At 46.7% G+C, this 14,009-nt stretch overlaps 1 protein-coding gene across 1 annotated transcript in view; it reads left to right on the top strand.

Annotated features, from left to right (window-relative positions):
• YWHAG (tyrosine 3-monooxygenase/tryptophan 5-monooxygenase activation protein gamma) overlaps positions 1-7,467 on the top strand; it is a 33,165-nt gene extending 25,698 nt beyond the window's left edge. The window contains exon 2 of the mRNA XM_012449022.2: positions 3,999-7,467. Within this exon, the coding sequence (XP_012304445.1) occupies positions 3,999-4,655 (657 nt within the window). The 3' untranslated portion in view covers positions 4,656-7,467. The remainder of the gene's footprint in view (positions 1-3,998) is intronic.
• Positions 7,468-14,009: the final 6,542 nt, after the last annotated feature.

Raw genomic sequence — 14,009 nt, 5'->3', positions numbered from 1 at the left:
GGCCAGAACTTGATCTCTGTGGCCTTCAGTACGATGGCCTCTCCTTGCACTGGAGGCAGTCATGAGGCCTGCACTGCGGGGGTTTGTCTTCAGCGTCCGCACACTCGGGGAGGTATGCCAGACACTGGCGGCAGCAGCGCCCAAGGGCTCAGCTCCTTCCAAAGCCAAGTCTGAGCAGTTTTTTTCAGGCTGTAAGGGACTAGGGTTTTTGGAAGGGAAGTGATGTGAGGCAGCTAAGGCAGTTTCCGCTTAAAATAGAGAAGGGGGTGAAACAGAGAAGAGACACTAGATACAGGAAGATGAGCTAGGAGATCGTTAGGTAGGAAATGTAGACATCCCCTGTGGTGAGAACGAAAATGAAGGAAAGTTATTCAGGGTATTCTTAAAACTAGTTCCTCGCATTTCTGTAGCATTTTCCTTTTTCAAGAAGACTTTGTTGGGCACAGTGGCTCTCACCTGTGATCCCAGCACTCTGAGAGGCCAAGGCAGGAGGATCACTTGAACTTGAGGGGTTCGAGACCAGCCTGGGCAACATAGTGAGACCTCGTCTCTACTAAAAATTTTAAGATGGCTGGATGTAGTGGCTCACACCTGTAATCCTAGCACTTTGGGAGGCTGAGATAGGTGGCTTGCTTGAGGCCAGGAGTTCAAAACCAGCCTTGAAAACATGGCAAGACCCTGTCTCTACAGAAAAATAGAAAAATTAGCTGGGTGTGGTGGCATGTGCCTTGGTCCCAGCTGCTCAGGAGGCTAAGGTAGGAGGATCACTTGAAGCCCTGGGAGGCTGAGGTTGCAGTGAGCTAAGTTGGTGCCACTGCACTCCAGCTGAGGTGACAGAGTAAGACCTTGTCTCAGAAAAAAAAAGATATATCAGCCATAGGCTGGGCACTGTGGCTCAGGCCTGTAATCCCAGCACTTAGGGAGGCTGAGGTGGGTGGATCACTTGAGGCCAGAAGTTTGAGACCAGCCTGGCCAACATGGCAAAACCTCATCTTTACTAAAAATACAAAAATTAGCCAGGCATGGTGGCATATGCTTATATTCCCAGGTAATCGGAAGGCCGAGGCATGAGAATTATTTGAGCCTGGGAGGAGGAGGTTGCAATGAGCCAAGATTGTGCCTTGAACTTCAGCCTGGGCAACAGAGTGAGACCATGTCTTTTTGAAAGTCTGTCTGCTCCCCCTGCCCCCACTCCCCGCCACCCAAAAAAAAGATAGAACTCCACCATGCATGATGGCTCACACCTGTAGTCCCAGCTACTCTGGAGACTGAGGAGGGAGGGTTGCTTGAGCCCAGCAGTTTGAGGCTGCAGTGAGCCGTGATTGTGCCTCTGCACTTCAGCTTGGGTAACAGAGTGAGGCCAGGTCTCAAAAAGAAAAAAAGACTTTCTTATTTGTGTGATATACCTGTATACATTATGAAAGAGGCAGAAATCCCCAGTGTGCAGATAAGAAAACCAAAGCCCAGAGAAATGAAGTGGCTTGTCCACAAGATTGCTTAGGAAATGATGGAACTGGGAAAAACCCAGTCTTTTAGTTATTTGTGGACACAGCAGTAGTGACAGCGGTCTGCTGGATGACAGATAGTGCAGAATGAGGCACGAGGTACCTGTTTTTATTCATGCAGGAGCAGGAGTGTTTGCAGAAGGGCGAGGCGCAGGAGGTGGTAGAGCAGAGCATCGCTTTCTTGGCTTCCTTCTGCTCTGAACCCACCCCTAGTCTTCCCCTCTTTTGAGTCTGTTTCACTGAGGGCACAGCTGTTAGGGGTAACATTGTTCTCCAGCATTAAAACAGAGCGTCAGTAATGTCTAGGAAAAAGTTAACTTTAAAAACACTGCTAATCAGTTTAGGGAATATTTGAATGTATACCATTTGCTAATCAGTTCATTCAAAAAATGAATTGCCTGCCATAAACTAATAAGCATGATTTGGTTTATGTTTTGATTTAATTATCTCTGAGTAGATGCTGCTTGAATTAGTGACTGTATCCAGTTTTGCCAAGCATAACCCCATTTATAATTTAAAGAATTTTTTTTATAGAGATGGGGTCTTGCTATGTTGGCCAGGCTGGTCTTGAACTCCTGGCCTCAAGCAGTCCCCCCTGTTTGGTCTCTCAAAGCACTGGGATTACAGGCATGTACTAATATACTGAACATAAATGATTAAAACGTAGGGGGAAAAAGTCTCCTGGTAGCTCAGTTCCCCCATTCCCCAGGAGTTTAGTAAAGGGCTGTCCAGTCTTTTGGCTTCCCTGGGCCACATTAGAAGAAGAATTGTCTTGGGCCACACATAAAATACACTAACACTAACGATAATTGATGAGCTTAAAAAAAAAATTTTTTTTTTCACAAAAAATGTTATTTTTATTTTTATTTTTGAGTCAGAGTCTCTGTTACCCAGGCTGGAGTGCAATGGCATGATCTCAGCTCACTGCAACCTCCATCCACCCCCACCCCACTACCAAAAATCAAGAGATTCTCCTGCCTCAGCCTCCCGAGTAGCTGGGATTACCGGCTCCCGCCACCTCGCCCAGCTAATTTTTGTATTTTCAGTAAAGACCGGGGTTTCTGACCTCATGATCACCCACCTCAGCCTCTCAAAGTGCTGAGATTACAGGCGTGAGCCACCGCACCCGGCCAAAAATCTCAGTGTTTTAAGAAAGTTGACAAATGTGTGTTGGGCTCACAGCCATCCTGGACTGCGTGCGTCCCGCGGGCCGTGGGCTAGTCAATCTTAGTTTAGTAGATCTTTTTGGATTCTATCTCCCTACCCTTGGTATCTGTATGTAATACAATGTTACACAGATGTTGTGGTTCATCCACACAGGGAACAGTGGGGACTTGGGACAGGGAGTAACCACTTTTCTTCTCTCCCCATCCCCAGCCAGTTGGTGTGTGCTGGTAGTCCCAGCTCCTCAGTAGGCAGAGGTGGGAGAATCATCTGAGCCTGGGGAGGTTGAGGCTGCAGTGAGCTGTGATCATGCCGCTGCACTCCAGGCTGGGCGATAGAATGAGAGACCCTGTCTCAAAAAATAAGAAGAATGTATTTCATATGGTTGTCAAATACTTAATGTAATAATATATTATTCTGATACTATAGAAATCAGGTAAATAAAGTTAGTATTATTGGCTGAACTTTATTATAAGCAGTTATTTGTAGTCATAAAAATATGCAACATTGGTTTGATATGCCACTTTAGTTTTCTTAAGGTGATTAGTCTTGGGGGTGATAAGGGCGGGAAGCTTGAGAAATGCCCGCCTTGGAAGAAGCATTGATTCCTGTTGCCCTGCTCAGCTCGGAGGGGCTGCGCTTGCCTCATTCTTTTGTACTGCTAGTTGTAGTTGTAGTTTTATGCAGTCACACACTCCCACTGCCACAAATATAATACATGAGTTTCCTGGGTTGCTAAAGCGTCACAGTGATCAGACTCAGTCCCATGCCCTCTGAGGTTTAGAATTCACATGGTCTTAGCATACGAGTGGAAAGGCCTCCTTGTTTCTCCGAAGTCGGCTTGAAATTGACTCAGTATTTTCTCATCCAGAAGGGATGGGACTGAAGTTTAGTAGACAGGGCAGGATTAGGAGGAATTTGTCAGTGTGTTTTCCTAAAAAAACAACAACAACAACAACAAAACGCTGAGTTGGACCATCTGTACTCACAGTCTTCAGGATTGGTGCATGTATATAATAGTACATGAAAGAGCGGTTGGCCTTCTGCGATATAGATAAAAGCTTCTCATCTAAGACCTAGACTGTCATGTTTTGTGGAACACATGTGATAGGCCTATGTCCTTTCCTGGGGAGGAAGCTGGGGTTCAGACACCATTGATCCAACCGCACTTTCCCCTCCCTCGCGTGTGCTCCACCTCCAGCCCCCTTCTCCCCGCCATTCTGTTCATCAAGTTACTCAGCCGAGAGCTCTGTTGTAGTGGCCCAAAGAGACGAGTCATCCAGTGGACACCATCTGTACCATAACAGCTCTGTCCTTTTCCCTCTATAGGTGACAGAGCTGAATGAGCCACTGTCCAATGAGGAACGAAACCTCCTGTCTGTGGCCTACAAGAACGTGGTGGGGGCACGCCGCTCTTCCTGGAGGGTCATCAGTAGCATTGAGCAGAAGACATCTGCGGACGGCAACGAGAAGAAGATAGAGATGGTGCGTGCGTACCGGGAGAAGATAGAGAAGGAGCTGGAGGCGGTGTGCCAGGATGTGCTGAGCCTGCTGGATAACTACCTGATCAAGAATTGCAGTGAGACCCAGTACGAGAGCAAAGTGTTCTACCTGAAGATGAAAGGGGACTACTACCGCTACCTGGCCGAAGTGGCCACTGGAGAGAAGAGGGCGACGGTGGTGGAGTCCTCCGAGAAGGCCTACAGTGAAGCCCACGAGATCAGCAAAGAGCACATGCAGCCCACCCACCCCATCCGATTAGGCCTGGCTCTTAACTACTCCGTCTTCTACTATGAGATCCAGAACGCCCCGGAGCAAGCGTGCCACTTGGCCAAGACCGCGTTTGACGACGCCATCGCCGAGCTCGACACCCTCAACGAGGACTCCTACAAGGACTCCACGCTCATCATGCAGCTCCTCCGTGACAACCTCACGCTCTGGACGAGCGACCAGCAGGACGACGACGGCGGCGAAGGCAACAATTAAGGCCCCAGGGGGACTGGCAGCGCACGCGGATGCTACTACTGCAGTCTTTATTTTTTTCCCATGAGTTGGGGGTCGGGTGGGGGAGGGAAAGGGAGGGATGACCTTCCCAGGGAGAAACCCACGACCTGTCCTGTCTTTGATCGCCTCTTTGACATTTTTGCCAAAATACCACTAGTGGAAAGTCAGGCTAGCTGTGCTGGTATTGGAATAGCAGCCTCACACTGGCGTCTGGACTGTTCTGTAGATTCATGCAAGTGGAGCTGTCTGTCTCTAATTTAACTTATTGCTAGAAGATAGGGTTTTCAGATGAAAAGAAAACTTAAAAGAGGAATGGCCCTCATTCAGTAAGTTCTGTGGTTCCAGTAAGGATTTTTATGTACATATGCTCTCGTCTCTCATTTTGGGTACTTTCTATCTCATCTGTCTGGCTCTGCATGTTTTCCAGGGTGTAGCCTACAGACATGGAATAGTGTAAACCCCAGACTGACAGACTTAGAACCTGAGGCCTCGTGCATCCTTGTGGTTTAGGCCTTGCCAGTTTTCCGAAGTCTCTGATTAGTTGACAGTATTAACACTAAATTGCAGTTTACAGTATTTCTACATGACAGCCATATGTAACATCAAGCCATCAACTGCGTATTTTTCCTTTGGTTTGCTAGTTGTTTGGGCTTTAACATCCGTGTTCAGCCTTAGCCAGTTGGTGTTGCTGTTGATCGGTCTCCTAGGCTAAATGAGGAGAATGAAAGCGACTTCGGGTTTTGCTTAATAGGTGCTCGGCAGGTGGCTGTGGGATTTTTTTTTTTTTTTTGTCCTCCTTTCCTCTTAACATAAATCCACCACCAAAATTATCTATCCTCTTGAGAGAAACGTGAAACACCACAAAAATAGAGAAAATTCAGGTCTGTATGTCATGGATCGTGTTGGTATTTTCAGAGAACGTCCCGCTTCCGAAGCTGCCACAGCTCCCTCCTCAGGGATCACACTGCCGTCGCCCACTTTGCACTGGAGCGTTTCCCACTGCCCCTCGTGCTGGCGGACGCAGCTGGGTGGAGAAGCTTTGGGGTCGTAGAGGCGTTTGGAGAAGGTCTGTGGTACAGTGTGTGAAAATTCAGGTGCTAGAAGCCTACTGGTAGAAAAACCCAAAAGGAAGAGCTATATCCATAAACATTCTGTCAAATTTCGGGAGCCTTGTCAGTGTGCTGGTTTTTCCTCCCTGAAGACACTCCTTCCCCTACTCGTTGTAGGAAGATAAACTAAAACTGTTCCAGAGAACGAACTCTTAATTCCTATTTGACCAGAACTTTTTCCTCTCTATATAGTTGTTCTTTTTAATGAAAAAAGCATAGAAATTGGAGATTGGCTTGTCTGTGCAGCCAGCGCGCATTCGGAATGGACGGAAACAACATTGCTATTTCCACCCATTTGTTTTCGGGCCGCCCTGAGTCCCTCATTCTCATTTCAGGTAAATCTGTCTAGCTGTTAACACGGCCTGAGTGCGCATCCAGTTTTTCATCAAGTCAGTGGCAGTAGAAACTCCCGAGGCGTGTAATGATAGCACACTTGTGTTCTTCGTTCCTTTGTTTTATGTAGGCAAGAAGAAGTGTGAGTAATAATTGAGGAAAAATGGACAGATGCTTTTGCTAAATACCAAAACTGAGCTTACACTTAGGAACTGAGTATGTGTAACAGGATACAGTGACAGTGAAGATGGAAGAACCACGATGAGCACAGACTCAGTGTGCTCTGTGACATTGCACAGTTTACCCAGCATGACTTTCCTTAGAAGGCCCCCTCCTCACGCTAGAGCAGAAGTCCCAGTTCACTGAAGCTACCAGAAGAACCAGTAGAAGAAAGCTTTGCCGCTTTGGTGCCTCTTACAGGCACCTCAAGTCATTGCCATGAGAGGAAAACGATTTCGGGAGGGGGGCGGGGTAGGTGGGGCTTTCCCTAATTTATCTTCATGTCCAGTGAGCAGTGTTGCGTTTTTCCTTGTAGCATTTGGAAATGATTTACTGGAATTACAAAACCTATTTTTCCTTTAAATTTCAGCTTTGGCTCTGGCTGCTTTTTAGAATAATGCAAGATTAAAAAATCACACCTGAGGGCTAAAAACGGAGAGGGAATGGGAGACTTGATATTTAAGCAGCTTGAATGGTTTTTCTTTTCTTTATTTTTAAAGAAATGCACTTGCCTATGATACTGTCTCTCCAGTGAAATGATTACTCCTCCATTACTCTATTGATACAATATTGTGCATGCTAGTGTTGTATTTCTATACAGTAGCTTGAAATTGATTAACTTATACTGTAGGTGTTATGTATTCCTATGACAAAAAAATTAAGTCTTCAAATTTTTTAAAGGTTTTTTTTTTGTTTTATTTTGTTTTTAATTTAATTATTCCTTTTGGGGGTAAAGTTTGCTCTACCAAATAGTGATTGTAACAAATTGATCTGTTTTGGATGTTGCTATAGTGACATGCAGTTATATATTTTGTTTTTAAAAGGGGGGGAGCAAAAGAAACACCAGTGTTAGCTTAATCTTAATGTCTGGTGTTTGTCATGGTGAAATTATAACTATTACAGTGTCGGAGAACAACAAACACGTTCTCTGAATGAGCCTTTGTGCTTTTTGTCATGTTATGCAGTGAACTATTTTTAAGGTCTAATCAGTGATTATTTTTCCAGCTCCGTGTTTCTCTAAGGAATTATTTCACACACGGACCATCTTTAGCAGTTTCCTCAGTGATGGAATATCATGAATGTGAGTCATTATGTAGCTGTCGTACATTGAGCAAATAAACTTACAGATCTGACGCCAGTGCTCCTTAGCTTCATTGTGTGAGTTTGACTGTTCCTTTGCTTTTGAAGGTTGGAGTGGATGTTGGTGTTCTCTTCCCCCACTCAAGGAATGAGGTTGGATTGGCAGAAAAAGGGAAAGACAGTATGCAGAAAGACAGTATATACTGGGAAGCACCTCCAATCAGGAATCAGATTTGGCTTTGGGGACTTAAAAAACCATTGCACCAGGCGGGGCACACAGTGGCTCACACCTGTAATCTCAGTACTTTGGGGAGGCTGAGGTGGGCAGATCACAAGGTCAGGAGTTCAATACCAGCCTGCCCAACATGGTGAAACCTTGTCTCTACTGAAAATACAAAAATTAAGCTGGGCATGGTGGTGGGTGCTTTTTATCCCAGCTACTCTGGAAGCTGAGGCAGGAGAATCGCTTGAGCCCAAGAGGTTGCAGTGAGCCAAGATCGCACCATTGCACTCCAGCCTGGGCAACAAGTGGAAAACTCCATCTCAAAAAAAACGAAAAACTAGGCCGAGTAGTAGCTACCAACTCTTCAGCACACATTGACCAAGCACTTTTAGTGTGGCAGTTATAAAAAAAAATCGACTTATAAAAAAAATCGACTTCTTACTGTAACAGGGTCACTGAGGAAGAAGGAAAGTCATACGTCCTCTCTGCTTATGCATCCAGTCTGTTGTGATGTGTTTTTTTTTTTTTTGAGATGGAGTCTCGCTCTGTCGCTCAGGCTGGAGTGCAGTGGCGCAGTCTCGGCTCACTGCAGCCTCCACCTCCCAGGTTCAAGCGATTGTCCTGCCTCAGCCTCCTGAGTAGCTGGAATTACAGGCGCAACCTACCATGCCTGGCTAATTTTTGTATTTTTTAGTAGAGACAGGGTTTCCCCATGTTGGTCAGGCTGGTCTCGACTCCTGACCTCGTGTCCTGCCTCAGCTTCCCAAAGTGCTGGGATTACAGGCATGAGCCACCACTCTTGACCTTTGTGATAGATGTTTTCTTTTTTTTTTTTTTTTTTTTTTTTTTTTTGAGACGGAGTTTCGCTCTTGTTACCCAGGCTGGAGTGCAATGGCACGATCTCGGCTCACCGCAGCCTCCGCCTCCTGGGTTCAGGCAATTCTCCTGCCTCAGCCTCCTGAGTAGCTGGGATTACAGGCACGTGCCTCCATGCCCAGCTAATTTTTTGTATTTTTAGTAGAGACAGGGTTTCAGCACATTGACCAGGATGGTCCCGATCTCTTGACCTCGTGATCCACCCGCCTCGGCCTCCCAAAGTGCTGGGATTACAGGCGTGAGCCATCGCACCCGGCTAGATGTTTTCTTAAGACAGGGTCTCACTCAGTCACTCAGGCTAGAGTGCAGCAGTATAATCATAGCTCACTGCAGCCTCAAACTCCTGGGCTCTCGTGATCCCGCTTCAGCCTCCTGAGTAGCTGGGAGGGCTACCATACTGGGCCATTTTATGTATTTTTTGTTTTCTTGAAGAGATGGAGTCTTGTTCTGTTGCCCAGGCTGGAGTGCAGTGGCATGATCTTGGCTCACTGCCATCTCTGCCTCCTGGGTTCAAGTGATTCTCTGGTCTCAGCCTCCCGAGTAGCTGGGATTATAGGCACATGCTGCCATGCCTGGCTAATTTTTTGTACTTTAATAGACAGAATTTCACTGTTTCCCAGGCTGGTCTCAAACTCCTGAGCTCAGGCAGTCCACCCGTCTTGGCCTCCCAAAGTGCTAGGATTACAGATAGGGTGAGCCACTGCATCCAGCCAGGCCATTTTATATTTTAGAGACAGGGCCTTACCATGTTGTCCAGGCTCATCTCAAACTCCTGGCTTCTAGTGATCTGCCTTAGCCTCCCAGAGCACTAGGATCACAGATGTAAGCCACTGCACCTGGCCTTTTGTGATAAGTTGTTTCAGTTGAAGTATTTGAAAAAACACACTCTCACATAGATAAGTAGTTGGGAAGGGATGAACCTAAAGAATTGAAGTTGAATGGCAGAAGCAGAGTAAGGTTAACAAAGTTCTCATTAGGTGAGCGTGGTGGCTCATGCCTGTAATCGTAACACTTTGGGAGGCTGAAGTGGCGGATTGCTTGAGCCCAGGAGTTCAAGACCAGCCTGGGCAACACAGTGCATAGTGAGACCCCTGTCTCTACAAAAATTAGGTGAGCATGGTGGTGTCCACCTGTAGTCCCAGCCACTCAGGAGGCTGAGATAGAAGGATTGCTTGGGCACAGGAGGTTGAAGGCTGCAGTGAGCCATGATCATGCCACTGAATTCCAGCCTGGGAGACAGAGCAAGAACAAAAAACAAAAAAGGGTCAGGCTGAGTGGTTCATGCCTGTAATCCTAGCACTTTGGGAGACTGAGGCGGACAGATCATGAGGTCGAGATTGAGACCATCCTGGCCAATATGATGAAACCCCGTCTCTACTAAAAATGCAAAAAAGCTGGACATAACGGCACACACCTGTAATCCCAGCTATTCTGGAGGCTGAGGCAGGAAAATCACTTGAACCCAGGAGGCAGAGGCTGCAGTGAGCCAAGATCACTCCATTGCATTCCAGCCAGGTGACAGAGCGAGACTCCATCTCAAAGAAAACAAAAACCAAAAAGACGTATACTACATGAATTAAATCAGTCTGTAGATCAGGCACTGGTGGTAAAGGTCTTTTTTGCCTCTTTTTCAGTATACTCTAGGATTTTTAAAATAACTGATACTAGGCCGGGTGTGGTGGCTCATACCTGTAATCCCAGCACTGGGAGGCCAAGGTGGGCGGATCACCTGAGGCCAGGAGTTCCAGAGAATCCTGGCCAACATGGAGAAACCCTGTCTCTACTGAAAATACAAAAATTAGCTGGGCGTGGTGGTGCACGCCTTTTATCCCAGCTACTCAGGAGGCTGAGGCTGGAGAATCGCTTGAACCCAGAGATGGTTGCGAACTGAGATTGTGCCATGGCACTCCAGCCTGGGCAACAGAGCAAGACTCCATCTCAAAAACAAACAAAAGCTGATACTCTGAAAGGTGATTAAAAATAACTGTGTGAAACAGCAGAGGTCTCGATTCCAAGAACTTCAGGGGTGGAGTAGAGAGGCCATAAATGAGCTAATTCAGTGGGACCTTCTAGTACAGCAAATACACCGCTGTTGACTATGAAAGCAGTTTCCTCCACTCTATTTCCGTGTGGTGACCACACGCACTGGCCTCTGCTCTGGTCAGCTGAAACCACGTTGACTCACTGGGTGATCTGAGTGACTAAGGATGGCACCTACCTCCTGGGCGCACAGTTCGCAAAGCCGGCTTGGAGAAACAACCTTCTGAGCACTGACTCGTTACTGTTCTAGTTGACAGTAAGTGGTCACCAGCCTAATCAGAACATTCACATGTGGCATGTCAGCTTGCTAATTAGCCCACTGCTTTGAATTTTCCAATTCTGGTGTGGATAAATGTGGTTGAATCTGAATGGCCACAAGTCTACCTCTCATTAACCAGAGAGAGCTGTGGTCAGTGAGGAGTTAGGGCGGGAGTGGCTGGGTCACACTGGCAAGACACGAGTCAAGACATCTTAGGTTACCTGAGGTACTAACATGGCACTCTGTAATTCAGAGTATTGGAGAGGAAAGTCCGTAGGAATTACTTTGAGGAACATTATGACTTTGGGCTGTTTTCTCCTTTACTTTTTTGGAGAGACAGGCTCTCACTCTTGCACAGGCTGGAATGCAGTGGCATGATCACAATTCACTGTAGCCTCTACCTCCTAGGCTCAAATGATCCTCCTATCTCAGCCCCCTGAATAGCTGGGACTACAGGTGTGTACCACCACACACACCTGGCTAATTTTTGTATATTTTGCAGAGTTGGGGTCTTGCTATATTGCCCAGGCTGGTCTCGAACTCCTGGCCTCAAGCAATCTTCCCACCTCAGCCTCCCAAAGTGCTGGGATTATACACATGAGCCACTGCACCCAGCCAGTTTTTATTTTTTGAGCTGCCACATGCTACAAAATACAAAAGCGTGAGGCAGCCATATGCAGCCCATGAGGCTTGAAATATTTACTCTGTGGCCAGTAGTCTGCAGACCCCTGGTTTATCAGAAACTCTCCCACCATGCCCGTTATCCGGTCATCCATTCATTGCTGTCCTTAGAGGTAACTACTGCCGTTCATTCTTCTTAATTTGGTTCAGATTGAAATAGGATTTTTGCTGCCTTTGAGCACTGACATGACTCTAGCCTTGTGATTTTAAATATGGATGGTTGAAATTTGGTGGTCCCAAAGCAGACATCTTGAATTAGAATATTTAATCCCATTTAATGGGTAGTTCGGTGGTATTGGGGGACTTGGATCCCAAACACAAAAATTGAAAAGAACATTTCAGTGACTGGCTACAGACCCACTACTTGACATGGCAGATAATGTCTCTGTGTGTTGTGGAAGCTTGAAAGTAAGTCACTGGGCCTGGTGTGGTGGCTCACACCTGTAATTCCAGCACTTTGGGAGACCAAGGCGGGGAGATCACAAGGTCAGGAGTTAAAGACCAGCCTGACCAACATGGTGAAACCCCATCTCTACTAAAAATACAAAAATTAGCCGGGCATGGTGGCACACACCTGTAATCCCAGCAGAGGGCTGACACATGAGAATCTCTTGAACCTGGGAGGCGAAGCTTGCAGTGAGCTGAGATCACGTCACTGCACTCCAGCCTGGGCCACAGAGTGAGACTCCATCTAAAAAAAAAAAAAAAAAAGTCACCACTGGCATTTTACTCCCAATGTTCTTATTTCTCCTTAAAAAAGGACACCCTCGGCCTGGCATGGTGGCTTTTGCCTGTAATCCCAGCAATTTGGGAGGCTGAGGTGGGCAGATCACCTGAGGTCAGGAGTTTGAGACCAGCCTGGTTAACATGGTGAAACCCTGTCTCTACTAAAAATACAAAAAAATTAGCCAGGTGTGGTGGCAGGCGCCTGTAATCCCTACACAGGAGGCTGAGGCAGGAGAATTGCTTGAACTCAGGGAGGAGGAGGTTGCAGTGAGCCAAGATCTCGTCACTGCACTCCAGCACGGGTGACAAACAGAGACTCCATCTCAAAAAATAAATAAGATAGGTGCTTTAATAAGAACTGGCTTTTACTCACCAAGTGTTCCACACACATCCTCACTTGGCCCAGAGTCCTGGTGGTCTGCAGCTGTTCTGCCCTAGGCATGGGGGGAGCTGGGGAGACAGCGCAGCCCACCTTATTTACTCTAGTTAACTCAGGAACAGGAAGCATGCCTGAGATGCTTCCTTCATATTGGATCTACAAGAGGATAATCACAATCTTGGTGTTACATTAGTTCTTCCCACTGTGATGGGGAAATTGCCCTACCACGCATTGGCTCTTAGAAGCTGAGAAGATACATGAAAACCTCTTTTTACTCTCTTAACCTGAAGCCAGATTTTAGAGATGGGGTTTCACTGGTTGTCAGTTTTTTTCTTTTGTTTTGAGACAGGATCTCCCTCTGTCTCCCAGGCTGGAATGCAGTGATGCAGTCACAGCTCACTGCAGCTTCCAACTCCTAGACTCAAAGCAATCCTCCTGCCTCAGCGTCCCAAGTACCTGGGCTACCTTGCCTGGCTAATTAAAAAAATTTTTTTTTTTTGCAGAGACTGGGTCTTACTATACTATGTTGCTCAAGCTGTCTTGAACTCCTGGGCTTAAGCGATCCTCCTGCCTTGGCCTCCCAAACTGCTGGGATTACAGGTGTGAGCCACCATGCCCGGCCGGGTTGTTGGTTCTTTAAAACCAGAGAGAAAACTCATTTTTCATTCCATTAGATTTATCAAAGCAGACTGCCTTCCAAGAGACGGTATTTTTTGTTTTGTTTTTGCTTTTGTTTTGAGACAGAGTCTTGCTCTGCCACCCAAGCTGGAGTGCAGTGGTGTGATCTTGGCTCACTGCAACCTTCACCTCCTGGGTTCAGACGATTCTCCTGTCTCAGCCTCCTGAGTAGCTGGAATTACAGGTGTGCGCCACCACACCCGGTTAATTTTTCTATTTTTAGTAGAGATGAGGTTTCACCATGTTTGTCAGGCTGGTCTCAAACTCCTGACCTAGTGATCTGCCCACCTCGGCTTCCCAAAGTGCTGGGATTACAGGCGTGAGCCACTGTGCCCCGCCCAAGAGAGGTTTTTTTTAGTATTATAGTTTATTAGGGGTTTTGCCTGCAAAGTTTGCTGAGTAAATTCTCAGACAAGGAGTGTGGGTAGTGGGCAGATCAAGAGTGAAAAATACTCCCTTGCCCTAAATCAGAAGACTACATTAGAAACAGACAAGATAGATTCAGGAAATAAAGGATGACTAAAAGGTATAAAGGACAGAGCAGCTTGTAGCTGACTATAAGCATTTTGGGGTGAGTCTTTTTTTCATGTAATCTCCCTAAATACCGCCCAAATCTCTAAGGTCAAACAGATGCCGCCTCCCGCTGCTGGGGCGGCAGCAAGATGAGTGATAATCATTGCTCCCCATGGTATGTTAGCACTTCGATTTCTTTCGCCTAGTGGTGACAGAGCGA

The sequence above is a fragment of the Aotus nancymaae genome, unplaced genomic scaffold (assembly GCF_030222135.1).
Source record: "Aotus nancymaae isolate 86718 unplaced genomic scaffold, 86718_ANA_hifiasm-v0.15.2.pri h1tg000012l, whole genome shotgun sequence".
Lineage (NCBI taxonomy): Eukaryota > Metazoa > Chordata > Mammalia > Primates > Aotidae > Aotus > Aotus nancymaae.
The sequence above is the reverse complement of the archived record's forward strand: the minus strand, read 5'-3'. Positions and strand labels throughout refer to the sequence as shown.